The following is an 18947-nucleotide window of genomic DNA, read 5'->3' on the forward strand; positions in this document are numbered from 1 at the left end:
TACCTGAGTTCCCTGGAAAAAAGCGTTAAAAGGATATACATTTTGTAGAAATCCCCAACTTGTGTCTTATGCTGTCTTACCAGTCAACAAGGAGCAGAGTTCTTGATGTCTGCGTGCCCAAGAGAGTAGAGAGATCAAAGTTCTATTCTTTTTGTTTTGTTTTAACACGGATGAGCACATGTCGAGGAATGCCAATTTACCTACAACTAATTTAAATTCAAGTAAAAGAGAAGAGAGAAGAAGAGCTTCCTTTACTAACAGGAAGGCAGAGAATTGCAGTCTCTCTGCCTGAGTCTCAGTCTTCTAGTTCCGTGCTCTGTATTCTTTGGGCACCTGCTCCCGTCCCCACTTCTGCTGCTGAGGTCATGGCAACCATTGTCAAGGCAGCGAACTTTCTCTCAACAGTCGTGTTGGGAAACACAAAGTGTCAATCCAGTATGCTCAGTATTCAAAAGAGGGTACAGAAATGCAAATACACAGCGTTATTATTAAGTATTATTCATAAAGAGCATGGACTTTCATCCATTTCCTCTGTATTCACCATAGCAACACTCCGCGTTGCCCTCATGGTTTGACATTATATAATACAAAACTCCAGGCTAGCCCAGTCTATACACTGGACTATAACAGTAGCTTGTTGTGCCTCACTATTCCTACCTCCTAGTTGTATTACCTTATTTCGTGCAGAAATGGACCCTGTGGTAGGGGCTTTCTCCACACACACATGCACATTAACACTTACATCTCAGTCCCCACTACCAATGAATGCAGAACTGGTCTGTTTGTATGGTTACTTATGCTTCAGTTTCTCCTATTTCGTTAATGTGCACATTTTATTATTTGTCCTTTTGACCAGTTCCCCTTTCTGCCTCTCTGTTTTCCTGAGAGGACCAGAGGGAACTGACTTTCAGCTTTTAACTATTCACCCCTACTCTCTGGTTATCTAGGACAGACTCCCTCCTCTCATACATGGGGACAATTTTGCCAACTCTACCCCTACCAGGATCATTCTAAATTATCATCTTTGAAAATACAATACCATATTTATCTATTAATTATTTAATAATAAAAACCTACTAAAGAATTGTATGACTAATGTATTAAGCCCCTGGGAGACGTAAAGGTAGGCTATTTGTGAAATTGATTATATATCAATTACAATCGGTGAGGGATATAATTCAATAAAGCAGGAGTTATTTATATGAAACTGAGTAAATGATAGTATTTTGAGAAATTAACCAGGAAAACAGACAAACTAATTAATTTATATAGGTTGTCAACTAAGGAAACTAAGCCAGGGATGTCAAAAGTAAGCCATAGTGCTTTACACTGTAGACATTTAAAAAATTTTAGTATTATGTAACTCTATTAATTGGTTCAAATAAATTGACCAAGAGGTTTATCCTTGGAACTAGAATGTGATCTCAGCCTTGGATAAAAGTGAGCAGGACAGATTCTCCTGTTGAGAGGGCAGCGATCAATGGAATAAAATCTTCCTCCAAGAGAGATAAATTGTCTCATTATTTGTTGACAGCTCCTATTACCGACTTTGGCAAATGCACGTGACCAGATAGAACGTGCTTCATGTCCAGGCGGGAACCACGTGCCTTCACAGAGTTGGTCCTGCGTACACCAGTTAGTAGTTACTCTTTCAGCTTTTATCCCATCACATGCAGCAAATCTGTAGTCCAGGATGAAAAGGTAACTCATGCAGCCACCTGGCAGTCCATTTGCAACCAGTGATGATCTCGTGCATACAGATTTTAGTTTTGAATCCGTGCTACACCCCACAGGACCAGATCAAGTCCCATGAATCGTTGCACTAATGCACATATGTGTAGGTCTACACGTTAACCCACCATTTACAAACTGCGTATTGAAGTTTTCTCCTTAGTAATTGAGGGAGTCACGTCAGTGAAAGCAGCATTATTTTTTGGGGTGAGTTCAACAAGTGCAGCATGTGCGGCAGGGCGAAGGCTTTCATTGATAGGAACTGGAGACCAAAGGGCAGAGCAATGCAGAATATCACTAACGTATACTCAGTTAAACAATGTACAAGAGGAATATTCATCTATAATTTGATAAAAATAGGTCTGTCACAAGGCATTTCCCCCCCACATAACCCTGAAAGTATAGTATAACTTCATATGCACACACACACACACACACACCTATAATACACTATTCAACATGCTTGTTGAGGTTACCAAAAACGCTAAAATGATTTTTCAATTACCTTCTGTTATTCCATTGTTCTGGCTTTAAGATGATCAGTTTTCAAAACAACATACTTTCCATCCTGAATAAGGTCACTGGACTTTTTCTACTTAAATCTTGATACCTGGGCTTAGCAGATAAAATTAGAAGCTGAAGCATTAGTGAAAATACATCATTTTTTTGTGTCTCCACAGGAGGGCAGTATTTCCAAGGCAAAAATCCCAGCTTCAAAGCCAGGCTTGGGGCTGGAGGAAGGGAAGGGTAGAGGGTAAATGATTTGATTGGCTGATCCTCAGATTCCTCTACTTGACCGAGATAGAAGCGGGTGGCCCCAAATGTTAGAGCCCAGAAAAGCCTCTTTTAGAAACAATTAAAGACAGTGACCTTGGCCTCCGTGAGACAGAAAGAAAAGATGTTCCTGAAATTCTCCCTGCAGCTCCTTTGGATTCAACTGGCCTGTGAGTTCAAGAGATCAGCACTTAAATCAATAGAAAATCCACTCCTAAGGGCAAGGTGTGTTATGAAACTTGTGAGGAAGAATTAAAGAAGGGGGAAGGAAAGAGAGAACAGAAAATAAGGAGAAAAGAGGGAGGAAAAATCATATTAACTTAAGAAAGAATTCCTAATACTCTTTCCTGTTGCTTTGCCCTTTGTTTTTAAACAGGGCTGAGCGCAGAGGAGCTGCAGCAGAGTCCTGAGTTTCTAAGCATCAAGGAGGGGAAAGATGTCACCATGCACTGCAACTCCTCAAGTGTTTTCCCCACTATTCAGTGGTACAGACAGAAGCCCGGGGGAGGCCCTGTCTTCTTGATGGCGTTGGTCAAGGGTGGAGAAGTGAAGGAACAGAGGAGCATGAGGGCTCAGTTTGGTGAAGAAAGAAAGAGCAGCTCCCTGCGCATCACCACGGCCCAGCCTGGGGACTCAGGGACCTACATCTGTGCAGGTGCACGGTGCGTGGGAGGCACCTGATGCCTACGCCCAAACCACGGAAGGCCCCAGGCACACTGCTCTTTTGTCTTCTATTTTTCCTCGCTCTCTTCTTGGCATTTGTGATAACAACTATGGCTCCTCATAAAGCCTTTTCTACTGAATTTCCAGAAAACATTGGTTACACACTAGACAACTACAAGACAAATCTGTGAAGACCTGGCCTATTGTTAGTGTCGGTAGCAATATGGACATACAGAGACTTGGGGTGGAGCTGAAGTCCATATGGACCAGTGGATGATACCAGACAGAGAATTGTGATTCTGATTGTTCATTTCGTTTTCCTAAAGACCACCCAGGGATGGTTAGTACAAAGGGACAGAAGGTATTGGCTTTATAACTTTTTTCTAATACTCTGAGATGATGAAATATGTTCTCAGACTGTTAAACTGTAACAAAAATCAGCTATAATGCAGCAAAAAAGTATAATAAAAAACTATTGGAAGAAATGTACTGTTTTCTGGTTGGTAGAAAGAGGCCTATAATGTACCTCGGCGGCATCCAACTGTGATTACAAGGTGATATCCCCCACTGGTGGCTCTGACAGCACCTAAAAACAGTAATGGTAGTGGCCCAAGTTTGCACAGAACTTGCTTGTGGGTTCAACTTTGAATGGCAGCTTTCAGTAATTTCAAGTTTCCAAGGCTGGGCTGAAGAAGATAAAAATTGAGAAATTACTACACATGACAAGCCTTCCAATGTCCTGTTTTGTGCTTAAAGAATTCCTTATTTCTGTAAGACAAGATGATATACTTGAAAACATATGAGCTTCGAGATAATGATATGCAAATTCAGACCCTATTTTGCAATTTTCTTGTATTCTTCAGTAAATATTCAGCTATATCTGAATTTCTTAATTAATTTGAATGAGAAGAATCTGTTGTCAAGTTGCCGTGAATTAAATGAGATAAAATATATAAAGTTATGTGATGTCACAATCTATGTACTTAATAAAGGTCCCAATAAATAATATTATCAACATCCCTAAGTAAATGTGATCCCTATCACAAATTTTCACTGGTTATGCGTGAATTCATTTTCTGCCTAATTTTCTGGGTCTCTCTGATAGTAGACAGGAGAGTAGACACAGAGATTTGCCTACCTATTTGCCATTCTTTTCTACTTTCTTATTAATAGAACTTTTAATTTTGATTTAAACTACTATATGCCTTGATTTTCCAGGTTATTAAAAGCCCAACACCTATTTCATATTCCGTTAACTAGGGATTACCATATAGAAGAGTTGTGATCAATGAGAAGGGATAAGAAATGAGCTAAGGATTTCCTAAAACGCTTTTACTTTCCTGGTACAATTACCACATCATCCTCTTCCGCTGTTTCCTCCTCCTCCTTTCTTTCTGAAACAAGGAAGTGATGACTGTACTGCAAAGAAAGAACAAGCATAACTCCACCTCCCATTCCCTTTCTAGGCCTAGTAAAATCTCTCTCTGGCTGTACTTTAGCATGAAAAGTTCAACAAACCACTCTTCAGGTTAATTTTTTTTCAGGTTAATTTTTTGCTTCTATAGTTAATCACAATCCTGATTGTGGTAGGATTAATTGAAAATGGCTGTGTGGTTTTTTTGTTTCTGTGTATAAATGCAGAAAAATATATATGAGGAAATTTTATTTTTTCAAAGAAAGGAGCTCCTTTGATATGTAAGTTCCATATTTCTGAAAGTGTTAATGTTTCTATAATTCTTACTAGGTCGCAAAAATTTTAGGATTTCATAAAAGAAAAGAGAAAAAAGTTATTTTCATATGCAAATTATAGAAAGTGTCATCTTCTCTGAAGAAGGTAGCACTTTCTTGTCTCCAGTAAGACACCGAACTACCCAGGTTATAGATTTCTTTTTGGCTGTATGAGTGCATAGATTTATTGTTCTTAGCTTTTTGCTCTGGAGAAGAAATTCTAAAAGGGATTCACTTTTCTTCTTACATACGTATATGTTTACTTTGTATTAATTTCAGATAAAATAAAACAAGATAATTTTACCCTATATATTTTTCATTAATCTCTACTAGTTGTGTGGAGTACCATTGCATTTTCATATACAGATGTAATATATTTTTATCATTTCCATCTATCCTATAATTGTTCCTGACTCTCTTACCTTCCTGTCTTCCTCTCCCAATCTCCCTCTTTTGTATAATAGTTTCCTTTCTACTTTCATGCAATTTTTTTTTTCAGGATTCCCTATAAGGGAAAAATGTATGATACTTGTCTTTCTGAGTCTGGCTTATTTTATTTAAATTTTTAATTCCCATTTCCAAACATTTTTCTACAAACAATATGCTTTCATTCTTCTTTGTGGCTGAATAATGCTCTGTGGTGTCTACACACCACATTTTTCATATCTATTCATCTACTGATGGGAGCAAAAGCTGACTCCACATTTTGACCATTAGACTTGTGTCGTAATAAACACAGGAATGCAAATGAGTCTCTGGTACACAAACTTTAATCACTCTGGGCATATACTGAAGAGTAATATATCTGGATCACATTGTAGTTCTATTTTTAGTTTTAAGGAAATTCTATACTGATTTCCATAGCGGTTCTATGAGTTTCCATTCCAACCAAAAGTATGATGGGGTTATTCTTTCTCTGGATCTTCTCCAGCAGCTATTAGTTTTTCTATTTTTTTCTTTGGTGCCGGGGATCGAACTCGGGTCCTTGCGTTTGCGAGGCAGGCCACTGAAGGGCTGAGCTAAATCCCAGGCCCAGTTTTTGTATTATTGATGATAGCTTTTCTGACAAAGGTGAGATGGAAACTCATAGTAGTGTTTGTTTGCATTTCCTTAATGGCTAAAGATGTGAAACTTTTTTTTTTTTTTTACTGGCCACTTGTACTTCTTTTGAACAATGTCTCTTCAATTGATTTGTTCACCTACTGATTGGATTACTTGTTCTTCTGGTATGGAGTTATTCAAATAGAAGAGTGGCTGATAATGACTTTTTCCCTTTCAGGAGGTTCTTACTTAGTTGTGGATATTGTTTCCTTTACTGTACAGAAGTTTTAAAATTTGATATGATCCCATTCATTGGTTTTTGCTATTGTTTCTTTACTATTGAAAGCCTATTCAGGAAGTTATCTTCTGTCTCTATATCTTGTGTTGTTACCTTTATGTTTTCTTCACCAGTGTCGATTTTTCAGGCCTTACATTTATATCTTTTTATTTTTTATTTTTTGGTGCCAGGGATCAAACTCAGGACCTTGCACTTGTGAGACAGGTGTGGCACCACTGAGCTAAATCCTGGCCCTTACATTTATATCTTTAACCTGTTTTGAGTTGATGTTTTGATTGGGGTGAGAAATGAGAATATATTTTCAATCTTTTACATGTAGATATCTGGTTTTCTAAACATCATTTGTTACAGGTGATATCATTTTTCCAATATGTGTTTGGTCCCTTTGTCAAGAACCACATGGCTATAAATGCATAGGTATATTTCTGGGTCTTCTGTTCTGTTCCATTGATTTTCATGTCTTCTTGTACAAGTATCATGCTGTTTTTGTTACTATATAGCTCTGTAATATATTTTGAAATTGGGTATCATAATGCCCCCAGTAATATTCACTTTGTTCTGGATTGTGAATTATAAAATTAGTGATCAATGAATGATTATAATTATAGGATCAGTGAAGAATGTCATTGCTATTTTTATAAGGGTTACATTGAATCTGCAGTTTGCTTTTGGTAGCAAGGCAATTTTAATGAAATTGACTCTTCCAATCTATGAACACGAGAGGTCTTTACATCTTCTAGTGTCTCCTTTAATTTTTTTCTTCAGTGTTTTGTAGCTTTCCTCATAGATGTCTTCATCTCCTTGGTTATGTTATTCCTATGAATTTTAAGTTACTATAGATGGGATTGTTTTTCTGATTTAGTTCTTAGATTGCTCCTTATTGCTGAAAGCTTCTTTTTATGTTGATTTTTATCTCATGGTATTTTGTTGAATTTGTTTATTGGTCATAATTGTAGTTTTGGTGGACTTGTAGAGTCTTATAAATATAGAGTTATGTCATGGACAGACAGGGAAGATTTAACTATTTTTCTATTTATATTCCATTTCTATTTTTCCCTTGCTTGATTGCTATGGCTAAAATTTCAAGTTCTATATTGATGCATAACTGGTTAGAGTAGATACCCTTGTCTTACTCCTGATTTTAAAGGAAATACATTCAGTTTTTCCCCATTCAGTATGATGTTGACTATGGTTTTGTCATATATAGCTGTTCTTATGTTGAGGTAAATCCTTATACCTAGTTCGTTCAGGGCTTTTAATCTGAAGCATATTGAATTCCTTTGAGGTTTTTTATTTGTCTATTGTGATGATCATGTGAATTTTAGTCTTGATTCTATTTATGTGCTGTATAATTTTTATTGATTTATATCTTTTGGTATGAATCCAATTGGATCACAGTGCATACACTTTTTAATGTGTTGTTGAATTCTTTTTGCAAGAATCTTATTGAGGATTTTTGAATTTATTTTATCGAGAATATTGGTCTGTACTTTTCTTTTATTGTGTCCTTTCTACTTTCAGTATCAAAATGATACTAAATGGCTTCATAAAATGAGTTTGGAAGGATTTCTTCCCTTTTTACTTTATGGGATTAGTTTGAGGAACTTCAGTGTTGGATCGGTGAGAAACTTCAGTGTTAGATTAGTGTTAGTTCTTTAAAGTTTTGGTAAAATTCAGCCATGACTATTTTGCATTGAGCTCTTTCTTGTTGGGTAATTTTTATTACTGTTTTAATTATATTGCTTATTATTTATCTGTTTAGGTTTTTGATAAGCTCATTTCAATTTTGGGAGGTCATATATGTCTAGAAATTTATTCATTTGATCATCTTTCTTTTGGTAAGTTTCGCTAAGGGTCTATCTATGTTATTTTTATTTCCAAAGAACCAACTCTTCATTGATTCTTTGCATTGTCTGTTCTCTGTGTTAGTCACACTCTCTATTGCGGGGATAGGGTGCTGGGATAGGATTTCTGACACCCAAATTTAAAGGAGGAAAGCTGTATTTGGGCTCATAGTTTGTAGAGGTTTCAGTTCATAGTTCCCTGGCTCCAATGCAGGACAACATAGTACACGGGTATGGCAGAAGAGGGCTGCTCACAGCATGGTTGCAGGGAAGCAGAGTGTGAAGAGAGGTGTAGAGAAGAGTTAAACCTTTCTAGGACAAGCCTCCAGTGCCCTACCTCTTCTAACCACACCCAACCTTCTAACAGCAAGTCAGCTATTGTGTTAGTTACTTTTCTCATTGCTGAGAGTACTTATGAAATGTACTCGGAGTTTGTGCTCTGTGCGTGGGAATTTAAAAACTAAAGTTAGGTCAATCATATGTGGGTTACTGTCTCCCAGTCTCTGCCTCTCACTGGTGGCAGGTGAGGCAGAACTTTACCATTTTTGCTGCCAGACACCCTTGTTCTCTCCTATTTCACCTAATATCTCATTCAAGGCCTTCTCTTCCTCCTGAAACAAGCCTCATAAGAGAGCACCGAAGGTTTCATAGCTGATTGGGGTCAGGATGGACCAGGATGCACCTTCTTTCCATCTATACGAACAGTTAGGTGAAGGAGAGGATTCAACCGCATGTTACTGAGTCCAACAGTCCCTTGGGCCTTGGAAAATCAGTGTTCTTAATACCTCATACATGTCTCCATATGATTTGAATATGATTGTCCTATAATTTGCTTATTTACTTCTGAAATTTCAGATGCCCTTACTTGGAATGCAATTTTTTCTGTGCAGCCAACTAGTCAGTCTTCCTCCACCTCTAAGGCCAAGCTCCCTCCACATATGTGAGATCTTTCCTGACTCCACAGTGAGGCATTCCTCAGCAGAACTAACTGATCATCATTGTGTTTTCTCCTTAAAAACTCAGGCATAATGCAGCATTCTATGTCTGCATTTTTGTACACTTTCTTTTTCTTTAGATTACTGGATAAATAATGAGAATTTACAGTTTTGTATGACACAAGATACTTTATAGATGCTGTTATATTAATTGAATACATGAATACATAAAATCAGGGAATATGTCCTCACTAGGATGTCTGAATTCTGTGAGCTAAAAATGTATAACACAGAAGATGAGCAACTCACTAGATGTTCCAGAAATGGAGTTAGTGTGTGATCTTAGTATAATATTAATGGAGGTGTTGTGACTTCCAGGAATACTAGTTCCTTTATAAAAATAAATTTCAAATTATTTATTACTATAGTAAAATATGAATCAGATATTTTTGTTATTTGTTTTTATTAAAACTAATCCAGATTTATCTTGGTTGCAATTATCAGTTGTTAAAATTACATTTATTCTTTTTGTCTCTGACATTATTGAGAATTGTACTACATATATTACCACTTTAGCATCTTCTGGTAGTTTTTAAGACTGAAGTATGATATTGTATATGGAATTTGTGGGATGATGTCCTTAATTTTCTCCTTTGAAAATTGAAAGCATACTGACTGATCTCACCCCATCCCAAGACAGATAATCTAGTTGAGAAAGTGATTTGATAGACAGGACACACTTTTTTTACTTGATTTGTGTTCTTTAAATAGCACCAGTAATTTTAATCAAATTTAATTATCTTGTACCATTTATTTAACTAGAGAAAATATGGACACATGAGAAAATCATGAGAGAATTCAATTAAGTTAAAGACAAAACCATCAAACTTGCTTGTTCTAAATTTGTAATCATTTTGTTAAATTGAACACTATACACTTTTATAGCTCCAATGAGCATTGTTTCACTTTAATATCTTTAAGTAAGGTATCTGCCTATGTTTTCCAGTTGACATTTTGTCAATCAGCTGGTCTAACACAATTCTTTGTATTCTCAGATATTGTTTTCTATCATAGCAAATCACACATATGCACATATGGATATTTGAATTATGTGATCTCTGAAGACCTTCCCTTCTGTCGATTTCTTATTTTGACCTTTTTAATCTTGCAAATTGAGCTTTAGGATTCAGAAGTTTTCTACATTTCTTTTTCTTTCTTTCTTTCTTTTTTGTTAAGCAATGAGACTGTATAAGAATTTTCCCAGATTCAAAAAATTACAATTTTTTGTTACATATGTGCTTTTCTTCTTTTTCAATCTCTAAGATTTTTTGTTTTTTTTTCCATTAAGTTTATTGGCACAACTTAGGTATATAATACAAAATCATGAGATTTTGTACCTTTACATAACATATCATGGTTCTTTTTTCCCCACCCCCAATCTCTCTCCACTTTCCCCACCCTACCTATTTACAAAGACTTTGTTTCCATGTTTTTCATTTCATCATATTTTTTCTTTTCCCTTCTTACATTTCCCCTACCCCTCTCACCTCCCCTACTCCTTTAGACCTTTTCTTCCTATTACAAAGTATCAATTACACCTTTGGATCCTTATTTACACTTTTAGATTTTCACACCAGAAAACCCATTAGGTATTCATACATGTGTGTCTTATTAATTTCTCTTAAGAGTACATTTTCTACATTTCGACTAAAGGTGGCAGTGCTTCCTTTCCTAACTGTACATAACTTTAGATGAAAGCCGGGTTCTTCATTGGTGGAATAAAATGTCTGTGTAAGGAAAACAATGCAGAGGAAGTTGAAGTCAGAGTTGCAATTGCCTAGGTAGGAGATAAGACTGTCTGGACTTCACAGAGAGCATGGCCAAGATCCTGGGAGCCTCAGTGTTGGTTCTGTGGCTTCAGGCACACTGTGAGTTGTGAAGGGGTTCTTTGAACATATAAGGAAAACTCCAAAGGCTATAACAGCGGGGGAATAAGATTTTGGGGAGTTATGTTTTGTTCTATGTTCTAATATCTGATTTTTTTGTAGGGATACTAAAAATAAAAATTTAAATCTGTCACTTTCTCTCTAAACAGGGGTAAGTAGTCAACAGCAGAATGATGGACAGCAGGTTAAGCAAAGTTCTCCATCCTTGACTGTCCAAGAAGGAAAAACTTCCATTTTGAATTGTGACTATAATAATAATTTGTTTGATTATTTTGCGTGGTACAAAAAGTACCCTGCTGAAGGTCCTACATTCCTGATCTCTATACGCTCGAATTCGGAAAGCAGTAAAAAAGGAAGACTCACAGTTTTTCTCGACAAAACGGCCCAGCACCTCTCTCTGCACATTGCGACCTCCCACCTTGAAGACTCAGCTATGTACTTCTGTGCAGCAAGTACACAGTGCTTAGCAGGGATCCGCAGCCTGTACTCAAACCTGCAGCTAGGGGCCAAGCCAACCCTGCTTTGGCATTTCAGAAGAGGAGGCACCAGTCTTGCTTCCTTTAAACATGGCAGTGTGAGGGAGCATGCTTTAAAGTAGGCGAGACAAGTGGAGCTTAAAAGAAGATTTTACAAATGAGTTAGGAGAGTTCCCTGACATTCAGAGTGTCAATCAGTCTAACTATTCCCCTTTCCTACTTTCAGAGAGAGGCTGCTGGTTTAGCCATACCACAAATTTCTTATAATCCTATTTAACTCCTGACATGAGGATACCCTGTCTTCCCCGCACCCGAAGGGAAGGGAACATATGTCTGAAATGGAAAAACAAAGTCTCCAATACAGCAAGTTCTTCTGGTGCATGTTTTTGTACTTTTCAGAGTACTGACAGTCATGTGTCTCAGTTTTGTATACAATTTTACAAAATACCTCAGTTATTGTTTGTGGCTAACTGTGAGTTTACATTAAATGTTATGAAAGGATTCATGTTATTAGACACACTCATTTATTTTCTCACTTAAATACTTCTAGGCCTTCTTCAGGAAATCTGATTTCAATCATCTCAAACATTTACTGATTCTTGGTCTTGCACTTTTCACTTATGTGCTGAATAGGGTATTATTGAACTTTAATTTGTATGAAAAATTTATCCTTTTCATGCCTAGAATTATCCTTGCCCCTTAAACTAGAGTTTCAAGTGGAAAAAAAATCTGAATTATCAGAAGAAAAAGAAAAGTAGGAAAAGGCACAATAACTTCCCTGAAAGTGCAAGAGAGTACTTGTCCACAAATATATACACATGTATGTGAACAAATGTATGTATGTGTGCACATATAAGATTTATAAAGGAATTTTCTCCTAATTATTCTTCACTAAAATACTGAAATATTTTCCAATGCTTTGCTAAAAATAAAATCAAGTGTCCATCCAAAGAGTTTCCTGAATTGGGAAACTAGAAAGACTTGTATCTAGTCGTAACAGAGTTTACCTTACCTATGTTTGTGGATATATTTCATTAGAAATGGCAAGACACTTTTTTGGTGTACTTTGGTCTTTAAATACATTGATTTGCAAAACTTTTTTACAAGACACCATTTTCATCTTCCATGATCTGGAAGCCTCTGTTCTCAGGGATGAAATGTAGGTGATATTTAGTTTGACTCCTTCAATGTCTTTCTTTTCTCCATGGTTGAGTGAGCCTACATTATGTGGTGAAGACATTTTTGGCTTTGGTCCCAGTCATTCCATAGTTTACATTTCCACAATCTTCCAGGTTTCTAAGGTTGAGATAAAATAAATAACACACGAATAAAGGTTTGTTGTGAAGAAACCTACTTTTTTCCATTAGCGTTTGATCCCTCTACCTCAGCCTCTCAGAGTTCTGAGATTACAGATATGTTCCACTAAACCAAACTTATTTTTTGTACTTCTTAAAATAAGGCTAAGAAAAATTAAATCATGGCTACATTGAAAGAACAGAATTGCAAGCTTGAAGTCTGAATTGAGTTTGGAAAGCCAAACGAAGACAAGACTTTTATATATTATTCATCAATGGATGAAAGAGGAAAAGGGATATAGAGTTTCCAAGAGGGATTACACAGATCCTCACAAGGAGGGACAATGCTCCAAGCAAGCAGAAAAAGTGATGGAGGAAATAATTAAATGATGAACCCTTTTAAAGTTGAAGTGTACATCCTAATGACATTCAGATTAACACACCAAGAGAAAGCAGAACATTTAAAGCTAATGGAACATAGCAGAGAAGAGGCAGGTGTAAGGGTTGGTAATAGATGGAGAGATGAGTAAATTGCAGTTTAAATATTTAAACCCAGTATCTTATAAAATTAATAGGCACTCGTAAAAATAGAAAAAAACCCCAAAATATAGGATGCATTCTAGGGAATATTGCTGTTTTCTTCAAACATCTGAAGGACCATGTTGAGGAGAATTAAAGATGTGCTCTGGGTCATATGGGACCAGTAGACAGAAGTTTCTGGAAAACAGCATTCAGCTTCAGCCACATGCGCTGAGTGGCTCTCATGGGCTCCGTATGCCATGATTCTTGTGATATATCTCATCTTGTAATTGTCACAAACAACCTGCAAGGTGAAGTTCATTACTCCCATTTTACAGGTGCGAAAATAATTGTCTAAGTGGCAGGAATTTGATAAAAACCAAGAAAGCAGATCAGAAATTATCTTGGGATTGCGAAGATGTGGGAGGGGAGTTAATAGGAGAGATTAAACAGGAGCACAAGGGATAGAGTCACCATGGAACTTTGGGGGATGGCGTAGATGCTCGTCGTCTAGATTGTGACGATGATTTCACATTTGTAAGCCCGTGTTAAAAATGATCAAGGTTTGGGCTGGGGATTTAGCTCAGTGGCTTTGGAGCCTGCCTCACAAATGCAAGGGCCTGAGTTAGATCCCTGGTACCAAAAAAAAAAAAAAAATCAAGTTTTACTCATTAAATAGAGGGGAAACTTTCTCAAGTCTGGCAGAGTAACTGGATATTTTTAAATTTCATAATAAATGGAATAATTTACTGCAGTAAATAGATGTAGCTCATTTATAAATTAACTCCAGAAAAGTCATCAGTTTCTCAGCATTTCTGAGGGTGGCAGTGTTTACAAAGTATTTGAGTGAAGTCAGGCAGTATGACAAGCAGGCACCCACGAAGGTCTCTGATTGGTGCAGCCCCCTGGGCCAATGAGCTACAGGAATCTCTACTGAGGAAGCCTTTCTGGAAAGTCAGATTCAGCGTCTTTACTGAGGAGCCAAGAGATGGAGACCCTCCTGCATGTACTTGTGGGGATGCTGGGGCTGCAGGCAGCCTGTGAGTCTGTGCTTCATCTGGGAGCTATGAGATGATGAGAGCTTCCCAAGGGCAGGCACGGAGTCATCTCCTGTCCTGGGAAGAACCAGAACATGTTAAATAAAAAATAGTATTCTGTGCTGATGCGATGGTGTTACTGCCTGGGAAATGTGGGAGGGCGAAGAGAGTCACCCTCCCCGCTATGATCATGAAGATCTTATAAAAGTTTCCTATGTTTTCTTTACATTGTCTTTTGGAACAGGGGTCAGCAGCCAAGAACTGCAGCAGAGTCAGTCTCTGGTCACCCAAGAGGGAGAAGATATCACCATAAACTGCAATTCATCACAGACTTTATATGCCTTGCACTGGTACAGACAAAATGGTGGAGGTCCTGTCTTCTTGTTGATGCTACAGAAAGGCAGGGATGAGAAGAGTCACGGAAACATCGCTGCCAAGTTGGATGACAAAAAGCAGCAAAGTTCCCTGCATATCACAGCTGCCCGGCCCAGCCACTCAGGCACCTACTTCTGTGCAGGAAATGCACAGTGATCTCTAGGCTGCTGTGGGCTGTCTTCAAACCTGCACCTGGGCCACAGATACTCTCCTGACACAGGGCTCCGGAGGGGTGGCTGGGGCACCTGGCAGAAAAGAAGCCTGAAATCAATGCAATTGTTTTATTGAAAACAAAAACAAAAGCAAAAAAGGAAGAAAATAGGAATGATAAAAGGAGGAGATATATGTTTAAGCACAAATTTAATTTGATTTTATTGTCTGTCAATATGTCATTTTTTAGTCACTAAAACATCAAACAGGGATGAGAATGACATGAATTCCAGTAATTTATGTAATAATGTGCTTCCGTTTTCCCAAGGAGACTATTTGCCTTCTGTTATTTTTCCACCTTGGTTCATCAAGAAACACTCTAATTCATTCTTAGATTCTCTGTAGTAGATTAAGACTATGCTGTAGCTATTGGAGTAGCAATCCCATTGCTAACTGGGAGAAGTCACAGGCAACTCTTTGTCTAAGTTTGTATTATAGATGCAGAATTAGGAAATGGATAAGGGGCAATAAGATATGAATAAATCCCTAATTCTGGCTGGACTGATCTCCAATTCTCATTGTGCTTTAATTCATTTTCTATTCTTTGTTATTTCCTTGAGTACTAACTTGAAACTCCTCCATTTTGTCCTAATATGAAATGATCAAGATTTTTACCTTCATCCTCCACTTCTACACTGATAATCCTGGCCAAAAGTAAGTATTTAAGAATACTTTTCGGATCATGTAAGATCACAGACTAAAGAGAAACAGTTAACATATGTTTTTAGATAATCTAAAACACCCCCAAAACTAGGCCATTCTGGTTCCTACGAGCTTTGTGATGTTGAGCCAAGCTATACATTTCTAATTTATTTATAAGTTATTAATTGCCCTCAAACTGTCACTCCTTTGACTTGTCCTCCTTTAATTTTTCTTCCTTTAACTTTTGTGCCAGCAATGAGAAAGTAACTAAAACAATTTCTTATCTTAAAATGGCTACCCTCCTATTATTTCAGTCATATGTTCCATGTCAGGAGGAAGCAAGGCTATCAAGTAGATACTTTGTCTATTTGATTATAAGCCATATTACTTCCCAACTGTATTTAAAATAGTATTTGCAGTGTTAATCAGATAATAATCTCAAGAGAATCAAAATTCTCTGCATAAAGTCTGGAAAATTGACCATGATATGGCTCCACTCTAATTTGAAGAAGAAATAGGCAAATCTAAAAACATACAAAGAAATTTTAATTCTATTATCTCTGTGAGTTAAATTAGAACAATGACTAAAACTCATAGATACCCACATACTAAAATTTAAGAAGCTTTTCCCAGTCTCAAATTTAAAGCCATTCTTGGGGTTCAATCTTCCACAAATAGGCAGTGAACTATGAAATGTATAAGGCTCTGAAAATGGCATTCTTCTCAAGGCCCTTTTTATGTAAGACCTAAAGAAGACAATAAGCAGGGAAGACTCTCTCTTAGGAACTATCAAAATAGGGGATAAGGATTTTCCTTGCATAAGCTTATGGAGGAATTTTCTTCCATCTGTTAGAGTAGGGTTGATTTGTTTGCTTCTGAGACTAGATCTTGCTATGTAATGTAGGCTGGCCTTGAGCTCACAGGGATCCTCCTACCTCAGCCTCCCAAGTGCTGAGATTATAGATGTGCACCACCACACCCAGAAGAGTAGGATGTTTTTCACAGACCCTGTCCTCCATCATCTTAAAGTGTCTGTGGACTAGCAGTAACTGCTGTCCATTCTTTCTGAAGAGGTGGGTTGAGGGAAAACAGTTTTAGTTCCATAAGTCTCCAGTCCAATAGAAACTATATCCCACCCTGGTGAAGTGAGCTGTGGGTCACATGAGATATTCACGTGGGTTTAGTGACTGTGTTGGTATGTGAGGTTCTCTTCCTTAGCAAAGGGTTACACATAGTAGGAAAAGCAGAGTAGCTATTTGGTAAACAGAAGAGCAAACTGTCACAAACTGTCTAGCTGCTCATCCAACTAGAACCTCTCAGCCTCTTGTTTGGAAGTAGGTAGCATATCTTACTCAGGTTAACAGTATCGGTTAACTATCACAGGAGAGTTAGCTAAAGGAAGCAAGCATGTGGACAGGAAGGAGAAATTTATGTCCAATTTAGAGAAAGGAAATTATTCAGCTCCCTGTGCCTTACACCTCTTTGCTCATAGGCCCAGCCATACCCTTCAAGGTAGGAGGCATGCAGCAGTCCATGTACCTGTAGGTAGCAGCCCATGTCACCTTCCCCTATTGGGCGGCACTAACCTGGAGCTGCAGCTGGTATTTAGTAGTCATTTCCCGATTGGAATGTTTCATGAAAAGCTGCACAGGTCCAGTTTACCAATCATTCTTTAGGGAAGCTTCTAGGAGAAGGAATAGAAAGAGGATGGCCAGGAAGGAGGGCCTAGACTTCACTTCGCCTTCCACCTATGTAGTTCAACTCCGCCATCAATGCCTTTATGAGCCAAATCAGGTACAAAATGGAGGCAAGTTTCTCCCTGCCAGTCCCACTGTTTGTTTATTAATTGAAGAACTCAATGCAAAGTGGAAATGTCCAACAAAAATTCAGTGATTCGTTAGGAAAGGCTGATGTCAAGCTCCGAATGCCCTGGAAGGCAATAATAGGCATCGAAATGAAGTTGTCTATACTCAGTGACTGCCCTCAGGGGCTGCTCTGTGCCTAATCTATGTCTAAGAAATTGACTGATTTTAGCTCTTCCTATCTGCTGGATAATTCCACTCTGATGCCTCTAGAGCTATGAGTGCTAGTGGGTTGGGGAGAAGCTAGGAAAGGAGTGGAGCCTTTTCCACCCTTACAATAGCAGTACCCTAACCTGTTCTCACTTCCAGCTGGCCCCAAACCTCACATGAGACTACAAAGAGTAGCAAAGCATGTTCAACAGTCTGCATCTTGCATACAGCTTTTTTTGTTTTCCTCTTGTTTTATTTTTCCATCCAGGACAAAAGGCTTAAACTTAGGCCACTTTTAGTAGAATTGGAACACACAAAGGTTTGTCTCTAGTCCTTCACCATCCCTGCCCCTCTGCCTCCTCCTATTCTGTGGCTTCTGACTTTTACTGAACGACAGTGGTACTTTGTGACTTTACAGTACGTCTCTGGCCCACACAGAGCCTAAGACTTGGAGCCAGTAAGTTTAATTCTCCTACTGCATCAATTCCATACTCACATTCCAACTTGATTTCTAAGACGAAGTGCTGAATAGCATCACTTTCATCTCTGTAGAATTTTCTAGTTTAGCTCTCCGTGTGTGTTTTCTGTTTGAAAAGAGGATGCTACAGAAGGAGATCCAAAGAAATTTGCCTCCCGTGGCACATGTTCAGTAACTGTGACAGTAGAACTGAAAAGAAGCTTTACTGTCTATGTCTGAGTCTTCATTTCTGAACAAGACAGGCTCACTGCCAGTATATTGGGTGGGTGCAAGCACCAGAGTGTGAGCAGTTTTATAAACTTTTTTTTTAGTCAGAGAGATAACACGATTCAGAAGTTACAAAGAGATTTTTGTTGTTTGACACTACACAGAATGAAGTGCAGCTTCTATTATGAAATAGATGTCTGTTACTTAACAGTCATTGCAATAAGTCTGTATATAATACCTAACACCTAAAAAGTCACATATATTTACATTTAGTGCAGTAAAAAAGCAATAGGATGACAGATACCTTTTTTTTTTCCGCTTTACTATGAGAAAACTGAAGTTCAAGGGTTGTGTGATAAGGTTCACTGGATGTGTACATGACAGTCTTTTGGTTTCTTGTTTTCTGTTATCTTACCCGTAATAAAAATAACCAGGATGTAACAGAGCATTGCCAGCTAGGAAGAAAATCCAGGAGACACTTAGGAAGATCCTAGCACAATTCAAATGATCCTACATCTCTATCACTTAGTTCCTTTTGTGGGGAGGAAGAAAAATAAATTAAAAACACTTTAAAGAATCACTTTCCCTGCCCCTAACAGGCAGGGTGTGGGGAAGAGTTTTAAGATTTTGGGGATACCATATGTCTGCCACATCTTAAGTGTATGACTTTGAACAAGCTACTTAACTTCTCAAGGCTCAATTTTCTCATCAGTAGAAAGAGGACAATAATACTTAC

The 18947-nt window shown here is 37.8% G+C and overlaps 3 gene segments (V, D, J or C); all 3 read left to right on the forward strand.

Annotated features, from left to right (window-relative positions):
• The first annotated feature begins 2600 nt into the window (after positions 1-2600).
• LOC104871746 lies at positions 2601-3518 on the forward strand. The segment is given in 2 exon segments: positions 2601-2675; positions 2882-3518. Coding segments are annotated over 2 exon segments (351 nt in total).
• Positions 3519-10890: 7372 nt separating this feature from the next.
• Positions 10891-11558, forward strand: LOC104871798. The segment is given in 2 exon segments: positions 10891-10942; positions 11110-11558. Coding segments are annotated over 2 exon segments (501 nt in total).
• A 2521-nt stretch (positions 11559-14079) lies between these two features.
• On the forward strand, positions 14080-14818 carry LOC117286569. The segment is given in 2 exon segments: positions 14080-14290; positions 14532-14818. Coding segments are annotated over 2 exon segments (339 nt in total).
• Positions 14819-18947: the final 4129 nt, after the last annotated feature.

The sequence above is a fragment of the Fukomys damarensis genome, unplaced genomic scaffold (assembly GCF_012274545.1).
Source record: "Fukomys damarensis isolate Sample0158 unplaced genomic scaffold, DMR_v1.0_HiC HiC_scaffold_17, whole genome shotgun sequence".
In the NCBI taxonomy this organism is placed as follows: Eukaryota; Metazoa; Chordata; class Mammalia; order Rodentia; family Bathyergidae; genus Fukomys; species Fukomys damarensis.